Source organism: Pollicipes pollicipes, unplaced genomic scaffold (assembly GCF_011947565.3).
Source record: "Pollicipes pollicipes isolate AB1234 unplaced genomic scaffold, Ppol_2.1 Scaffold_469;HRSCAF=525_pilon_pilon_pilon, whole genome shotgun sequence".
Taxonomy (NCBI): domain Eukaryota; kingdom Metazoa; phylum Arthropoda; class Thecostraca; order Pollicipedomorpha; family Pollicipedidae; genus Pollicipes; species Pollicipes pollicipes.
In genome coordinates this window covers 12,889-32,233 of record NW_023596537.1, presented here as the reverse complement: position 1 = coordinate 32,233, position 19,345 = coordinate 12,889, and the positions used below count along the sequence as shown (strand labels likewise).

General features: G+C 49.0%; 1 protein-coding gene across 1 annotated transcript in view; it reads right to left on the bottom strand.

Moving 5' to 3' along the window:
- The window catches only part of LOC119097893 (telomerase protein component 1), a gene marked incomplete at its 5' end in the record, with an annotated part of 46,139 nt that overhangs the window by 15,194 nt on the left and 11,600 nt on the right, over nucleotides 1–19,345 (bottom strand). Inside the window, 2 exons of the mRNA XM_037220842.1 lie at nucleotides 9,219–9,357; nucleotides 15,128–15,282. Coding sequence (XP_037076737.1) covers nucleotides 9,219–9,357; nucleotides 15,128–15,282 — 294 coding nt within the window. The remainder of the gene's footprint in view (nucleotides 1–9,218; nucleotides 9,358–15,127; nucleotides 15,283–19,345) is intronic.

Sequence of the window (19,345 nt, the reverse complement as noted above, 5' to 3'; positions counted from 1 at the left end):
TTTTTGCTCTAAAACTTACTGTATGGGGTAGTTTCATTATACGTCTTCCGTGGCCTTCTTAAATGTCATAATACGTCAATGACATAAAATGAACTACGCCAGCATTTTGTTTTGACGAACATATCACCTAGGGTAATCCTTGATGCTTATTTGACTGCAAAAGCCATGCAGTCTTGTATCATTTTAATCACTGTGGCCATCCTAAGGTCAAACAAGGTCAATGACCTTAAATGAGCACCAGTGACATTTTCCTTTGAAGAGGCATCTTAGATTACGATGGTTGCATGAGAAGTTCTGGGGACGCTTTGGACACAAGCCTGGAGTTTGGCCTTATTTGACCTTATTTGACCCGAACGTCATAGCCTATAAACCTCAAATATTGTCCCTACGTTTCTGAGATCTCAGGGAGGGGTGGGTAAAACTGACCGCTCACCCGAGCGAAGGGTATTCATCTGGCCATCCGGGAGCGTGCTTACATAGACAAATCGTTTGTTTTTCTAATGACAGCCTGCTGCAGTGTGGAAAAGGTTGAAAGGGTGCCACTTGTTGGTTTTCTGCCGGCTGCGGGTTATTGGGAGCTGCGTTCTGCTCACTGGCGGACAATGGGCGTAGCCGCGTCTCTGAAATTGGGAGCAAATTGAGGGTTCCCATAAAATGCGGCCATGGTTGTGGCCACAGCTGTGGCCAAAGTCTAACTTTTATACTAAATGTTCCATGACAACAAGATGGGCCCCACCCGACAGAAAATAGCAAGTTTGACAACCGAAGAAGATATGAGCCCAAAGTATGCGCGCGTTGCAAAGCTATTCGCGGAAACCCTAAAGAAAGGAACACAATGGCCTCGGTCGCGATTGCGACCAACGTTTAACTTTGAAATCGCCCGATAGAACTCGCAGAAGTGACACCGTTATAATTATCTGCATTCCAGAAACAGTCGATGCAGTTTCAAGCTTGATGATCATGAGATGTACAATTAAAAGGTTTTGTAAGTTTAGGTAGATGCGGTCAAAAGTCTAACTTCTGTATGTACTGTGCAATTGGTACGGATTAGACACCATTTCATAGGAAATCTCGACCCTATTCAATAAAGAACAAATGGGGGAAAGCGATACATTTCTTGCGGAGATATTCACGACAAACCTTAAAATTGATGCCAACCTCTGTCCCCGCGAGTGCAGCCATGGGCGCGCATTTTGTTAAGAAATTCCAGCGAGAAGTGAGAAACCGAGGTACTGCGTAAACCTTTGATGCCAATAATGAAGAAAATGCAATTTGCACGTTTCATACATGAACGCTTAAGAATAGAACTGCAAAATATATATATGACTATGATTGCGATTATGACTATACTGCAGGGTGTAACCAGGATTAACTTAAGGAAAGGGGTGGACGGGGCTTGGTGAGTATAGGCACCACGCCTATTTTGAACTGATCATGCGGGAGACATCTATGGCGAAACAATGCGGGCCTAAAATGGGGGGCGGGGAGGAAGGCGGGGGAGGGGGGCGTTGGCTGCACCTCTGCTATGCCGCCTTCCGTGGCTGGAGATACCGTGGGGGTGGGGGGTCGGACTCCCGGGCCTCGGAAAACGAGAAATCTGGGGGATGGGGTGGGGTCAAGAGTCCGAGGACCCTACCTTGCTTTCGCAGTTCGAATAAAAAATGAGTGCACTGAATGAAAAACACTTCAAACATTTCTTTGGCCGAACAAAAGTTCAGGCAGCGACAAATTGCTCGATCTAGATGCGAAGGCCCAATGTGGCAGCTCCAGGCCGCTGCGGCCGTGCAGTGGGGCCTCTCTCACCAGCGGGGACCCACCGGTCAGCGGGCCTGTATGGCTAGGCCTTACCTCTATTTTTGGTAGTAAACTCCTAACTAGGAGGGACCGTCTGGCGCCCCAGAACACCAAGTAGATCTCGGGACTACCCAACGGCTCATTGACCGCTCAGAGATCGCATGGTCTGCTCAGAGTCCTTCGTACATTCCGGGCCCCTAGGAGTGCATAGGCCGTTTTAGTCTCTCCGGGCCTTTCGGGCCATTGAGGGGCCCCTTTGGTTTTTTAGTAGCCCTGACCAGTGGCGCTCTCCTCTGACTGCTCAGGGGGATTTAATGGCCGCTCAGGGCGTTTCCCGTTACCAGTGGGTAACTCTGATTGTTCGGGGATGATTCTGGCCACCGAAGCGCTCGTTTGCATATTTATGGCCCACAGGCCACGCAGCGGCCCATTTGGTCGCCACAGCCATTTAGTCAAAGATCTTAACCACCAACTGGACACTCAGGTTCTTGTCAGTTGCACATACTATCGGCAGCTCCACGGCTCTCCTGCTGCAGAAGAGGCCCTGGGTGCACGTGGGCGTAGGGTCGCAGGCACAGGGCACAAGGAGAAGGTGCCTCCACCGTGCGGCGCCTGAGGTCGAAGGCTCTTGGGAATCCCAGATAATGGGCCCGACTGAGGAGCCCAAAGCGCCCCAAGGACTGGCCGGAGGCCATATTAACAAGCTGTGAGAGTTTTGCGGCCGGGGCGAATCCACACACAGCCCACAGTAAGTCTGTGAAATTGGTATGACAGATTACCAGACTAGGAATTTCAAATACGTTCGCTTTTCTATCAAAGTTCATCGCGTTGAAGTCTGAGAAATAAATAAAAAATCCTTACATTTTGCATTCACTTATTTTATGATATTGCACATGCCCGCAATGCCAGGGGAATCGTCCACCGCTGAGCGACGGTTTCACACCGCCGTCTTGCTCCCTGGCAGTAGTCAGCGCTATTGCTGACGCAAGCCACCACAACACAATTCCAGGGGGATCGCCGACCGCTGAGCGACGGTTTCACATCGCCGTCCTGCTCCCTGGCAGCAGTCAGCACCATTGCTGACGCGCGCCACCACGGGCTGGAAGTTGTCGACGATTACCCCGTTCAGAGCGTAATGTGGCGTGGCAACATCACAGCAGTTATGTGTCATGCCATCCACGTCAGTCTACACAGGCTATAGTCGGACCGCGCATCCGTGTACATGCCGTTCGTGCTCCAGAGTGCCGGTTCGCATTCAGCATGCAGTCCAACCGGGCTATTCACAACGCCTCCTGTTCAGCGGGAAAAGGCAGAAGATGTGAGCGTAAGCAGCTTTTAAGTTGTAATTGACACAAATTTGAGCAATTACTCTTGTAAACGCTTGTGAGGCCCCGTTGCGTTCCGCCGTTACCAGTATGCGGCACCACCATATTTTCGCCGTTACGTAACCATGCACACACATATGTATATATATATATATATATATATATATATATATATATATATATATGTATAAATAGCCATGACCAGCGTTAAATTGGGACGCAGTTTCAAGCGCAATACTAGTGACAATTCACACCATTTTTACAACAAAATTCAGATAAGGGAATTTTTGACGATTGCATAGGAAGGTTATTGCATATTGCACCAACAGGATAACCCACGATTCGAAACACACCCTTTGCACCACGAATCAACGCGCGCCCAGAGTGTCTAACGTACCCCGGCTACCTCTCGGGCTACGCCACTGCAACTAGACGTTTCGGAGAAGCGAACACCGCTCCCAGGCACCAGCAATACCCAGTATGACGATGCGTGAGCTTGTGAGAATGCGTGCCGAGGGCTTCCCCGTCGGTGCGGCGCGCCAGTAACGGCGGAGCGCCGAGCCGGGCAGGATGGCCGCGCCTGTGCCGACGGCCGCGCTGGACAACGCGTACAACAGCTGCCTGGCCGAGGCCGTGCAGCTCACCTGCCGCCGTCACCTGGCGCCCGACAACACCTCGCAGCTCATCTGCGCGTCCAGGGACGGTGAGCAGCGCGCCGCTGCCGTCTACATGGCCCTGGTGACCACCACTGGGCTCGTTGTGCCGGCCACTCTGGTGCTCAACCTGGCCGTCGTGCTCACTGTGTACATGAACCGCAGACTGCACACCGTCGTTAACGTCGTCGTTTCAGTGTTGTGCACAAACAACATGGCATGGGCTGCGCTCCCAGTCCTCGTTGCAGCGTATCCCAATTCTCAGCACGCCATTACATGCCACATACGTAATTTTCTTCTTATTAATACAAAAGGAATCAGATTTACAACAATTGTCACAATCGCCCTGTTGCGGTACCTAATTGTAGTGAGAGGCCACAACTATCCACTTCGCGCCAGAAACCTTTTTCTATTCGTGACAATCGCCATCGCGCCCTATCCCCTCAAGTGGGTGGTGCGAACCAGCAACGGAAGCGTCCGATGTTCTCCAGAAGTAGCAGTGAACACCGATGGACATGCCATCACGACTTCGTTAGACGTTACAAAGGAGTCAATTTTTCTCAACCATGTGCTCCAATATGTCGTGGGTTTCGTCGTTTTAGCATTCTGCTATGTCCGGATTCTGAGAAAAGCTGCCGTGTCCAAGAAACACGTACAAACCGGCATATTTTCCAAAGGACGTCTTAAGGTTCCCTCGGGAGGTGAGGCGGGACCCCGCGTGCACAAACTGTCAGACCGGTCGCAGTTACCGGCTGACTGTGCGGCGGCGCTTCATCCCACCGGCGACCGAGAGAGTCCCCAGCTGGGGGCGAGCGAGAGCGGGACATCCCGCGGCTGCCGGGACCGCGAGCGCGCCGGGCCGCCGGTGGCGGGCCGCGTCTCCCGCGCGAGCAGCGCCGTTTCCAACGACAGGACGGCACCGGCTGGCCGGCTCAGCACCATCGCCGAGGTGGAGACGGACAAGCCGCACTGGCAGCCGGCCAAGGCCCAGGCCACGACAGCCCGGCACCCGCAGCCGCCAGCCACAGCGCCAGCTCAGACCGCGCAAGTCGCGGCGGTTGTCTCGGCTGGGCAAACCCCGATCGCCGCGTCCAAGCGCGACCGGCCAATGACACCCGAGATCTGCCATTGCCCTGCCACAACGGTGAACGGTGAGGGAGGAGGGGATGGAGACGGCAATGGGGCAGGAGGAGAGGAGGGATTGGGACAGAAGAAACAACGGCCAGGGGTAACAACAAGAATCAGTGGGGGTGAAGGAGGAAGTGATATAGAAGGAAGTGATGAAGAAGGAAATGATGAAAAAGGTAGCGATGGGACAGGAAGAGATGGACTGAAAGGAGGAGGAGGCGGAGAAGGAAACAAGGAAGAAAGAAGCGGCGGGAGACCAAGCGACGGAGGGGCAATAAGTAAGTCACAACGACGAGGCGGCGGCGGCCTGACACTGCAGGTGCAGAGTCTGAGCGTCGCTGGCGTCGCGGGGACTGGAGTTCCCAGCGCCGTCCAGATCGACTCGCCTGTTTCGCTGCTCAGGACAGCTGGAAGCCAGCGAAGCACCATACGCAGATGCCGCAGAGTGGACATCGTGGCCACCATCTCCCTTGCGGCATGCCTCGTCATCTTTTTCGTCTCTTCCCTTCCCTTTTTGACTTTACTCTTCAAACGAGAGTCATCGTGCCTGCTCATGCCAGATATGAGACTGCTGGGGCTGCTTGTGATGATAATCAGCGGTGCCTTCGCCGCCATCTTCAGTCCCCTGGTCTTCGTCGTCTTCAGCACCGACTTCAGAGAAGCCCTTCGACGCACGTGCTGGCGGATGGCCGCACAGGTCTCCTCACGTGTCAACCCTGCGAGACGGAACTAGCAGCCTAAAGCAACGACATCACATGGACCGTCCTTGGCTTTGCCTCAAAGTGCACCATCGAGATAATGTGGGATGCCGACGATAGTCAGTTCTCTTTCTTTCTATTGCATGTATCTGCTAAACAATGTAGCAGAGGACGTGATGAAGGGAATATGTCTATTATTGTACAATCGTGCTTGCGTAATTATATGTGCTAATATTTTTCGGAGACAAGCATGCTCCTCAAATTATGTTTCATACTTTAGGCGGACCTGCTCTTCACCCCCATCAATCTGCAATTAGACTCTTAAGCTTCAGTGAAAAGCAAGTCGTGATAATGTCGTAAATAAATAATGACGATGCTGTGCAAGTCAGACCTTAGCTCGGAACGTTGCGTGCTAAAATAACAATATTTCGTGTCCATTATACGCAATAGATTCGCCGCCACGTTCGTCTTCTATGCGTAAAAACGTCGTTGGCTGGCGATTATTACAGTAGCCAAGAACGTTCGCTAGATATGGACCTCAGTAAACTGATTATGTATACCTTTTTATGTCCAATTGCTATGATTTGTGTTATCCTTATATTACCATCTGTTCGCCCTATTCCTGTCATCGAGTGCCCTGTTTTTCGCAATGTACGAAACGTCTGCGAGTGTAAGGCAGTCCCACCTGTTAAACACCTGTATAAAACCTGCATAAAGCGTGGAACGTGGAGCGTCTCCATAAACGCCCATCGTTTCAGATTCGTCTTAGGCTTTGAATCATATGTGATGGTTCACCATTAAATATACATTTCAAAAGCCTCCTCGAGAGGGCATGTCTGTCGAAACATAGCAAGCTTTGCGCCCTATCTATTGCATTCCTCGGAGTTTGAGACCGCAGTCAAGAGTGTACGCTATAATGTCTGGATATCCGAGAACAAAGATGGTTTTTATCCATGTTGCATGTTGCGGCGCGGTCAAGAAGATGCGATGGCGATACTGCGAAGGTCAAATCCTTGCCGTGAGCCCTGGGAGTGCTTAGATGTTTATGTACGATATTGCCACCAATGGTCGATGATAAATAAATACGCCTGGCTGAGCAGAAGCAAAATAACGTAGTGTCATACCGACATCAAAACGGGCTTCAAGACGGAAAGAACATGCGCTACAGTCGCATTATACTTCGGTCTGCCTCTTCCCAAAACATCTGTCATACCACCACAGCCAGGGGTTCCCGCTCAACGTTTTTGTTTTTTATCCAAGTGTAGACATCATGATATCGGCATCCTTATGCCGTCAATGATTGGCCTTCATGATACGCGTACGTAGTGTTTGTCGACAACACGCGACGTTTCGAAGCTGTGCTCTTGGTCATGGCGCATGCACATGAGCGATGACACTCGATCCAGACACACACAAACACTCTTACGTAGTGATGTTTTTCATTTGCGAAGGAGAATCGCTGCTCTACACTTGGAAAATCTTTAGCATATCCATGGCGGTGGTACCGGCGCCCAGCTGATGATCGTGGAAGTTGCCACGGCTCGAGGCGCACGCGCGTCTCGCCAAAATGCAGGCAGATTTAGTGGTGTGTAGCCAGGCAGTCAGCTTCAAAACAATCACAGCCGACTTCAGAGAGAGGCTATGTCTTGGTAACCATGAGTCCCACGGTAATTACCACGATCTTGCTATCGCCACCTTTCACCGACATGACAACAGCCCGTTCACACAGCACATGAAAAATATTCCAGATTGGCACAAAACTTCAGACTAGCATTTGCGCCATTTTTAAAGGTAGTGTGCCATATTTATATGAGGTTTTGAACTGAAATAGCCATCTTGAAGGTCTTTCGGCGTTGTTCACAATCTCGCCCTTCTTAAGACTTAAGCCCCTAGTTTCTGAGCCACACGCCAGCGAAAACGGGGAAAGGTTTATCGGGGGAGAGTATTTCAAAGACACATTGACATTCATAACATAAAATAACGCCATTCAAGTCCTGCCATTCCATAAGCCATGCGGCGACCGAGGCCAAGAAAGATAGAATTGTCGAAGCGTACATATCTGGCGTTCGTGAGCGCATTTAAAAGATACAACGGCCGCCGAATGGCTCTCAATCAACTTTGTGCAAGGTACCACGACGTAAACCATGACACATTAAAAAGCATATGTACTAAACAGAGAATTGTGCTGTCTAAAGTAGTCTTTTCACTTAAACAGTGTGCCAATATGTTAAGAGAGCTCGTTTCGTCATATCTAATGCTAGTTTCAATACCTTGAAATGTGAATTATTCCCTTTAAATAGGACGATACGTTCATAAAACGCAAAAAATTCTCGTCGTTCCTCGCTCATAAAGGTCATCCACGTCGTTTCCAGATGCCTTAGATTAGCATTCCTTTCATACTCAACTTTGTTGATAAATCACTTAGGTTACATTAGCACGTAATCGCACAGGCATGCGCCCGCTCCGAGCGAGTATTGCAAGCTTCAGAGTTTGACAATATTGCGTCCGCAACCGCGCGTCTACGGCTTTCAATCAGCGTTGAGGTTACAGCAGCGCTACATCAGTCAACCAATGAGCGCGGAGTGAAAGATATTGTAGAAGCCTTCCATACGGCAGCGAGGCCGCTTGCCAGGGTGCGGCCAGGTTGCCATATCAAAAATGGTAGCCTGAGACGGATTCTGGCCAAGTGGTCATATCCTTCACACTCACAAGTTAGGTGAGGTTGCTCAATATGAATTCAAAGGTATTTGAGCATAATGGACAACAAGTGTCCAGCATCATAACAGAGCTATGATGGGTTTTCCAGTTTTTCCTAGCATCTTTGACAATCTGGCAATAGCGTATTAAGGTATGCAAGCGGGACTATAAGGGTCCGGCAAGAAAAAGCAACAAAGCCCTCTAGGTAATGAAAATTCAAGGGGCGTGCAAATTTGCACAGCCAGTTTGTTCATACTTTCGGAAGTCGAAGTAAGCACCCCTATGCATTTCCCAATTTTCGTTTAGTTTGACATGACCTATCTAACACAGCAGTCGAGTATGCTGGGAAATATGAACAAGGCTATCACTGTTTGGCTATCACTCGTTCCCCACCCCACAAGCGGACTTAAGTGACCACACGTTGTTGTCTTCTTTGCATGCTTAGGGAGTTGCCGCACCGAGGAGCCAAATCGGCACACGTCAGTTTGTTCAACGCAGGATCCTAAAAGGCGGTACGGCTGATGTTGCCAGGCACCAAAAGTTAGGTGTATCTACCCTGAATACTGGGCTGTTCCGAACCTCACGATTGAGAATGGCACTCAAAACACATTTCATCGTTTTAAGTAGAGAGGAACATTTAGCTCATTACCAACATAGTAAAGATTGGTACAAACTTCTTATTAAAGTATCTCCACATGTATATGTTCCTATTACCGCAACGTTCGTTTCCAGGTTATCTAAAAAGTTAGTTTTTCCAAAAACCCACAAACTTCACGAGCTGACACATCACCCGTCGGGTAGAGCTTTGGAGCCCTCAAGCCCACCAATGCACCACCCCGTTCGTGATCACATCACTCCCGAAAAGGGGGACGTCGCCGCATACACGGGGCCACAGAGCCGCTGGCGAGCGGCTGCTGACTGACCTGAGCGAGCAGACGACACGCCGGTACTCGTCCATGTCCTCGGCCAGGCCCCAGAAGAACGGCAGCGCCTGCAGCACGCCCGGCGGCACCTGCCAGCTGAACGTCTCCTCCGACAGGCCGCTGCGACACTCGAAGAACTCTGCGGCAAGGACGCCGCACGTCAGGCCGGCCATGCGCCGCCGGCAGGCGTGCCGACCGTAAGAGGACGAGTCAGTGGATACGGGCTGAATGATGAACACAGGGGATCGAGCATCGGACGCCTGAGGACGCGCAAGGGACTGAGAAAGAGCAATAAGTGCGATGAGAGTCAGTGGACATTGCACACTTCAGATGGTACAGATGCCGGCTTCTGCTTCTTTTTCTCACGTTAAAAAGATCAATCTTGATCGGGAGACAACCTAACCCGGCATGGACAGGGGGTCAAATCTGTCCCCTCTGTCGAATATTCACGATAATTCAAAAACGTCTCACTATATCGGGGCGCAATTTTCAGTTACTGTCAACTGATGAGTTCCACGTCTTGTGCCAAAATAATGACTGTGAGACTTAAACAGATCAAGCGTAGGTGACGTCAGAGTGACGTCATGTTTGCAGATTTTGTTCACAGAAACGCATAGCCATAGACGCATTGGCACACAACCCGAACGAAAGAACCGATTTTACATCTGTAAACGGAAAATGTGAGCCCATTAGTCCAACATGCATATGCCTTATCGTTATTATCTATTAGCATATTTTATCGTTATTAGCATGTCATATAGCACAATATTGATAAAAACCGCACTCGACAGTTTTTGGTCTCAGACTCAAACTACTGAAAGCATGAAACATGTGTCCTAGATACGACTGTGAAGGATGCCTGCATCCAGTTTCAAGCAACTTTCTGTGACAATGACTGAGTTACGACTTTAAATATATCACAGGGCATGTCGCCCGTGTCCGGGTGGGCTCGGGGCCGCGATGGCGGGCGGCGGGGCTTAGGTCTACAGCCGTGGCGCAGTGACGGCACGGCGTAACCTGTTTATCAGTTTCGCACGCAAACCAACGCCCATGTGACTGGCAGCGGGGTTGAAGGCTACCAGGTTGTGTTTTCAGCAGGCCTGAGCCGCCCAAAACAAAGCGAAAATAAATCCGCCCGCTTATTCGCTACCGAGGTCATCCACTTGACTCTGAACTTAGACGGTGTATGAACAAGGAACCGTTCTTGCTCACATGCTGATATCCATCATTATGGCTCAGCTCTTCCACTCCGCGCTTATATCGTTCAAATATGACGAAAACAAATAGACCAAAATAAGCATACACACCGATGTTTCAGCTCCCCATTGCACGGCACGTCAGCTTGGCCCTAGGCCTGACACGGCGCGCGTAACATTGAATACCTTCCTACGTAGCATGTTTGATCAGGGCGCAATGATTTCACACCATCAAATGCCCTCCTAAATGAAATATGCTATGGGAACGGTCAAACATTGTTATGGGAACAGCTTCATAATTTGACCTTGACCTGCGACCTTAATACACAACTGAACTTAGCGTTGTGCGATCTGAGACGGCACGCCACGGCGCAATCGACTGCGATTTGAATTTTTGAATTGGGCCCAGCCGTTCTTCAGATAGGCAGGGGAGGGGCACGAAATCTGCCCCCCGCCGGTCAATGGTGGGTCGCTGAGGAACCCGGTTAATACCGGATTAAATAGGTGTCATCAGCCCAAAATGGTCTAGGCATCGTCAAGAAATTAGGTCAGCTCGGCATTCGAATATACCCGGACACCCGGACAACCTACGGCGCCATGCAGAACGAATATACCCGGACACCCGGACAACCTACGGCGCCATGCAGAACGAATATACCCGGACACCCGGACAACCTACGGCGCCATGCAGAACGAATATACCCGGACACCCGGACAACCTACGGCGCCATGCAGAATGAATATACCCGGACACCCGGACAACCTACGGCGCCATGCAGAACGATGCCGTCTAAGTGCTCACGTGAGTTCGATGAGACGGGAATGGCTTATTCCATGATAAGTAAAAAAAATTCAGAACACCTTATCACTTTCGTCATGACTAGCAGGTCTACTTAAAATGAGGAGGTAGCGATAGAAGCATGCACATGACTGATTTGAAGACGGTATCTGCTGAAAAAGCATTATCGCCAAGTTACGAATATTCGCCACCGGGACAGGCCCGTACATCGTGGGCAGTGCAAAGGATCTCCGCCTCGGGTGCTAAGTTCATTCTACATCATACAGGTCAGCACCAGACACGTCCCGGATGCATCCACGCGCCAAATACGGACGCCAGCGCTGTCTTGATCGCACCCACCGTCACACGCTAGGTGTGCGCCACGTTACCAGCGGCCCCAAGCCAAATAAGTTGCATTCGAACCAGGGCAAATAATCTCGAGCTAGCGATCCGGACAGCCAGAAGCCCACAACAACGCCGCAATCACTGGCCACAGCTTCTGGCAGATTCGGTAACAAGTACTACGCTATTTGGACATAGCACTGTGTGCTTCCGATACACTGCGGTTTGAAAAGGCGTAGGTTTCCTACAACTACCAAACAAACTTGTCCCATCCCTCTTCAAATCACGTGGGAAGCGTCAAACCCGCGTCGTCGTCGCCATTGAGGCTTTGTGATGCACTCAGCTGCTGAGTGCATCGTTACGGTTATATGGTCACATAGCGTCGCCTGCCTGACACTGGCAAGATGGGCGAGCGCCGCGGGGAGTCGAGCTCCGTACCTCTGGCTTCCCCGACGCGCAGTGCTTTCACCGACGCCCACGCAAACATGTTTATCACTACACCATCGGCACCCTCAGCGTCAAATCTTCGAATCACGCAAAATCTGCGCGCCACGGGTCGACACGCCTGAAAATATCGACGACCTGGGGACGCATTCACACGGGATTCATAAATGTCAGGGTAGACAAAAATGAAATTTTCTGATATAAACGAAGTCTCTTCGTTCTGCAGGTTGCGCTCGCTTGAGCACAGCCATGGATGAACTTTTCTGATTGGTTTCGGGATTGACAACAGATGTCGGGAACTAGAACAGATGGGATTTGAAGCCAGCTGCACCACATGGGGATATGTACCGTCTGCGTATGGCGTCCCCAACTCGGCGCTGCCCGATCATTGTTGAAGCGAGTGATCCGCGGGGAAGCGACCATGACAGTCTTTTAAAAGTCGGACTGGAATTCACGCCACTGGGGCACAACAAAGATAAGAGGGCCAATACGGGCCCCGAGGGTAACGGAAGCCGTGCCTGAGTATGGTTCAATGAATTATGACACATTTGCCCAAGATGCTGGGATTTCCGTGAATGCTGTGGTTGGAGTCAAAGACAACGTAAATTCAGCTGCACTGGCCAAACAAATGGGCCCGGGAATTACCTATCGACCGTCCATGCATCGAACATGTTGCAAATTTCACATACACCTGATTTCTGGTTCGTCTCGTAGTCTGTACAGATTGTGTGTGCGATAAGTATGTCCTCGTTGACCGAAATCAGCTCAATATGAGTCATAAATGTTATAATTTAGACATAAATCAACACGTTTCGGCCCAAATTGTTTTGAACATCACGAGGTCACAGATTACTGATGACATCAATGAGACGTTTTTAGGACGGTCAACGCGGGTGTTAATGTACAAGGTTACGGTTTGTCGGCCATGTAAAATCCCTCCGTCACCTGCCACCCTCATCGCCAAAGATTAAACGTAATGACATGCCCGTCTGCATTCCTGACATCCGCGGGAAACACCGGCGACGCACTGGGGTAAAATAGCGCCGGTTTCTGGCACGGACTCTGAACAAAGATTAGCAGCTCAGAGCTCGCATTCGGCGTTGGACGGTGGGGACTATCAGCAGCGTATGTCAAATCGGGGGCGTGCGTCTGTTTGCATGTATGCTTGTCCGCGTGCACACATTTTTAGCACACGCACAGCACAGATGGCTGCTCGGATGAGTGAGAAGCTTGCACATCGACGGGTTCAACTTTTGTGACAATCCACGTGTACGTCGTATACCGGTGTCTGCCACAGCACCGGTGCCGGCCACAGGCCACAGCACCGGTGTCGGTCGCAGACCACAGCACCAGTGTTGGCCGACGCGGCGCGACGCCAAGCGATGCGAACAGCACTGAATCTAGGTTCTATGTTTGTAGGGGACATCCGACTGATGCTGGCAATGGAGGCCAGATAATTTTGTTGTATCCAAGTACTCGTGGTCGGAACCGTTTGACGAGGATTAAAGGTAGTGTACCGCCATTGTGGCGTGTTTCAAAACATACTCTAGTGAAATCTCAGGACAAATCACGTCTTCTAGTAACACCGGGTAGTGCGACTGCAGTACCGTCAAGACATAATACGGATATGAATTTTGATTATTTTTTAGTACAAATTGCGCTGTAAACGCCTTAAACAGCACTATGCTTCCTACCTGCATTCTTTTTCCCTTCCCTGCGACCACCTTCCTATGACAACTACCGTGCGAATAAACAATATAAACACCTTTATAAACAATATAAACAATAGATACCTTCCTATGACAACTCTCCGGGTGCGAACAAAAGGACGTTTGTCATCGGGCCAACGGGCAAGGGTTGTTACCGAGAAACGCATGGGCTGAAGTTTGAACAAGTGCGCCACGTGGATCATTTGATACTTCCATTCCTAAAGCCGAAGTACGCCCCAAAAAGACCTATTGCGGTAAACACCATAGGTGAGATATCAAAGCCACAGTATAACGTTTCGTGAACTTCACGGGATAATGGTTTAATGTTGGCACATCATTTGTCTAAACAGCGTTTCAAGCTTTCGTAGCATTTATTACACAAACACTTAAAAACATTAGGGTACTGCAAACAATGCAGATGTTGCAAAAGGTAATGGAAATTAATTGTATTACTTTCATTGTAGTAAGCGGCAGTCAGGTGAGATTTCTTCCGCAGCGTCGAGGACTTCAAAAAGGAATTCTGAGCTATTGAGAAGAATATCGAGAACACTGGCATTACTAATCGAATCGTACGCGTCTGATGTAACAATAAGTGAAAGGTCCAAAAAGATGGGAAACTGGTAACTGTCTAAAATGAAATTTGATTTGCAACAAACAAAATGTTGTGAAAAATAAAATGAAAATTGAAAATAAAATGAAATTATTGGCACTCGGCACAGACGCTTTCATCTTAAAAAACGTCTGTATTCTGCTTTCCGCGCCTCCAGCTCAATACACCCAGTTTTACAAAATAGCGTTGTTCATGGAACGCTGACGCCCTTGAGACGTCCAATAGATATAAGCAGGACATGCCGTACAGCAGCACCCGCTCTTCGCGCAGCGGCGCCCGCACCGACCGGCATTTACCTCTGTTGCTCTTCGACAAAACGGCTGCGACCAAAAGCGCTTTGATAATGAAGCAATAGGACGTGATTACGTGAAGACGTCGTCCACTTCCACTTGGCTGCGTACCCAGGCAAAGTGACACCATAGACTATAGCTAAGTGATGCGCTCCACCCACACGGGATTGTATATATTTGTGTAACTATGCAACAAGACATCCAGGTCAGCTACCCGTCCAACTGAACTGACATGCAGACCAGCGTATACAATACAGCCGACGTAAAAGTAGCCGCTGTGTTAAAAATGTAAACAGGTAACTGTAATGTAAATCAAACAATTGTCACCGCGAAGAAATATGCCTTGAATACGACCATGTGGCATGCAAATTACATATCTACTTTATATGTTTGTAGCAAGTTTTTCGTACAAATGCGATGAAAACCAAACTGTTATATATGAACTGAGTGTCAGCATATGCGTGTAATTGTAATCGTTGTCTTGAATATGACCATCCAACTGAATGCAACGTTAAATCCCTGTGGGGACGACGGACGTACCTGCCAGCTGCTGGGCCAGCTCGCGCACTGCGGCAGGGCCCTGCGGCCCGGCCATGTAGCGGGAGCGGATGACGCGAGCCATCTCCGCGTGCGCCACCCGCAACAGCGCCGGCTGGCCGGGCGCCGCCGACCGCTGCAGCAGGCACTCTCCCGACCTGTCGAAACACCGAAGCCTCAGCCAAAAGTCAACATTTCAAGCGGCACGACGCCGAAGCCGGAGCCAGCCCTCGAAGATGGCTTACACCCGAAGCCAAAGATCAGGTCATTGTAGAAAAACTGCAATTCTGCGGCGTCGAAGCCGAGGCCGTTTGTCTCCACTCGGCGTAAGAGGCGTCATCAGACGGATCCTAGGCAGATGCCATATACGTTTGCTTTTTTACTCTTACTATACGCTAAACTTACACCTATACCCACATCACGCTTCCGTGTACGATATCCCCCCACACACATCCACTTTCGCATATATGCCCACTTTTAAAAGCATGCTTCATCAGCTCATCCTCCACAAACTGGACCATTTCTTCCGTTATAGGACGTTCTACTACGCTTTTTTGTATCGTGTCTCTAAAAGACCCCAGAGGGTCATTATCAACAGAGCAAAATTTATTGGAATTTAGCGAATTTCAATGCCTCCTGCAGAGCATATTTTCGTCCCGTCGTTCCTCTCTCCATTTATCAACGTTTCTTTATATGTTATCAAATGTGGCAACGACCTTCCACCTACCATTGCATCCAGCTGCCGATACTGAGGCTTCCACAAAGCTAGATCCCCAGACGACGGACAGCCGTTGCAACGGGGCCTTCGTCGTCTGGAGGTGTGATCCCACAGATGGAGTCTGACTTTAAACCCAATAAATGCCACCTACTGCCAATCACGTTCTGGTCCGACAGCTACACCAAGGTATGTTATCATCGAGACCGAACAATAGAAAGGAACAGGATATACGTGCCTTCGGTATCAGCCGGGGGTTTTCCTTTTTAAAAACAGACCACTACACCTGGTGTCCGCAATGCAGCCCCTCGCGCCAATCGAGGAATTGTCACTACCGCACGAACTTGGGAAGCCCTCACAGAAGCACCACAGAAGCCGTCGTCAATGGCCTTAATTCCATCGAGACATTTCGCGAATGATTGACCTGCTGTAAAGCATTGCGGGCACACTTGCAGCAGGTGCGACAAATTCTCACAGAATTGGATACGATGCAGCGTTAATTTACTGGTATCTTCTGTGTTGCCTCGCATGACGTCGCCTGCAAGTGGAGTACATGTTCTCGGCTGGCGATTAGCTTAAAATATGAAATAAGTGGATGAAATATTCTGAAACAGTCATGCCTTTCGATGACAATCATAGTCAAATTTTTCTAAGGACGCGGTCTTTCCAAATTGCACCGCCATTATTGCGGCCAATATCACCTCATCTGGCGATGTGTGAGGTATTGTACCATATTTATAACGCATTTGTAGTCCGGCATTATGCTCGTAGTGGTCCGCCGCCATCACAGCTCGTTTTGGCCGTTAGCTGTTTCCTTATTGTAAATTCACTGCTATGCTATCAGTTAGGTTTCTTTGATCAATTTGCATCGTCACACGGACTCCTGCCATTGCTATAACTGTTATCGTTTAGTTTCTGCGCTGGGATTGCCTTTGCGTTTACTTTTAGCCCTGTTGCGTTTACTTCCTGTGCGGTACGGCAATCACAATCCGGATCAGGACGCCAGGCCGTCGCGATACAAGATCCTGTGAAGCACAGCGCGTATCACCTGGCCCTGTCCACATGTAAGCTACGCTGCTGAGCTCAGCTTACTGATTCCAGGAGATAAACCGGGGAGTTACCGCTCATTAGCGTCCACCTGTCCCAAGATCACGCCAAGACATTATAAATCTCCATGGCAACCGCGTGCCTCAGGCAGCGCGGGGACGGCAGCAATGACGGCTCTGGTCAGCTGGTCAATTTGGTGATGCCCGAGCATTAGGCAAAGGCACCAGCTTATTCATAATGATGCGAATCTCAGGCGCATACCGCATTCGCTGCGTAATGAGCACAGCGGTCACATGTCATTGGTAGTATGAGGTGGAGCTTACATCATATCTATGCAAATACGCATACATGAACACACTCATATATATATATATATATATATATATATATATATATATATATATATATATATATATATATATATACATACATTCTTTAAAACGTAGTTCATTACATGCCGCGGAGTTTTGGGGCTTGGCAAGGTTTCTGTTGATTTGTTCTACGTTTCCAATCAGCCTTTTTGTCGGGTTGAGGTCCCAAGACCAAATCGTCAGGATGTCTCATAAAAAGGTTGCGTATTTGCCGTGTATTCACCGAAACTTTACGTTTCGGTCTGATCCTTGAACGATTATAAAACAGATAGGATATGTCCACACGGTGGAAAGAACACTTCAAACATATTCGATGATTCGAATGAAAAAACGGCGCATCTTATGAAATAAGTCTAGTACGCCTCAGTTCAAAAAGCTACAGTTAACAGGTTTCAATACATATGCAAACCCTCGTGGTAAACTTGGGGCCTTGGTGGTAAATTTTCACGCACTTCACATATACTTTAAGTGGCCCACAAATCGGGGACTCCTATCTTTCCATAAAATCTCAGTGAACGCAAGCATTAAGCTGTTTGTTAAGTGCTGGGACATGTCTGGGTATGACTGGGGTTTCTAATGCTATCATTCGTGATTTTTGCGTTGTGCTTTAATGGTCGTTGTGTTTTCGGTAAGTTGCTTGCCTGTCAATATTGTTTGGTGGCACTGAGTCACGTGTTGTTTTGCAGCCCCGTCTCGAAGATGCATAGGAGGCCGCCTGGACAGGGAGGTAGCTGTGACGCTAATGTAGTTTGCCCCACGAAACCTCCAATCTTCGCACGGACAGGGACATTGATCAACTACATTAGTGCATGTTAAAAATGTCAACTTTGGCTGTCATATTGTTCTTGATCAGTGGCTTACTTGTTCCTGTAATAAATGGTCAGTTGAAGATAATCTGTCGTGCTGGCGCATGTCGCGTTGTCTTGGATCATTTCTTGAATGGCGCATTCGTCCACTTTGCATGATGATGACATGTGATTGCAATAAGTAGAGTGTATCCTGTTTTTGGCCATTGTGGGCCCAGGACACGACGCCTGACACGATCTTGGTCTTGAATGTCATGATCAAAATAATTACAACCCCCTTGACAAGAAAGCAGAACATGAGGTCTAAAAGGCATAAAGGCATAAATACATCGGGCCAACAGAGAGCCACTAGAGCCCACCGGGGCTGGCCTTCCTCGGGTTTTGCACATCCTCGACATCTTACCACCTAACCTGCCTGAATTAAGCTATAGATGAAATCCTTAGACCGACAGAGCATGTCCAAACAATTTTCAATGTTGCTCGAGAGTGATTTCGTACAACTTCGTTTGACAGCCCATTGCAATGATTCATTACTCTGTGACTAAATGGCATCTGCCTCTCCACAGTTCTATTCCTAACTTTTGCTTGTTGAAGCTGGTTTGCTCTAAGTCTGAGCCTAGTTCCAGCGTCCCTTGAAAATCCACCTTGTCTATCCCTTCCATAATTTTGAAAATCTCTAACCATCCTGACTTATCACTTTAAAACTCCCTGGAAATAAGGTCGGAAAACTCTTGCTTGCATGCACAACATTATTACCGCTTCATGGGCCTGACAGCTGTACCTTCGAAAGGACGACATAGCCATGGGATCACCTCTAGGACCACTCTGCGCTCTCATTTGCGCGAACTTGAAAGCAAAGCTCTTGATGACCAAAATATAGACCCAACATTTACGGCGGGCATGTCGACATCTTCGTTGATATAAGTAAAATCGAACAACTACACAGCATCATCGAAAGCATGCAAACCAATTATGTATTAAAATCGCCTTCGAGTTCAGCGTGCGCAATAAGCTACCTCTTCTTGACGTGCTGGTTAACTCCCGCCGTAGCGAATTTGTCAAAACATTAGTTCATCGGAAGCCTACAGATGCGGGACGATTCCTGCTTTGTACAAAACTAACGTGATCAGGGCCTTCACAAGGAGAGCTGTTAAAAACTGCTCTGCGTGGGAATTAATACACGCACAGATTGCTATCGTCCACGACAGATTTTCCACTGCAGACATCGATGCAAATACACGAGCAAGTTGAACGAGGCTTGACAACCAAAGCCCTGACAAAA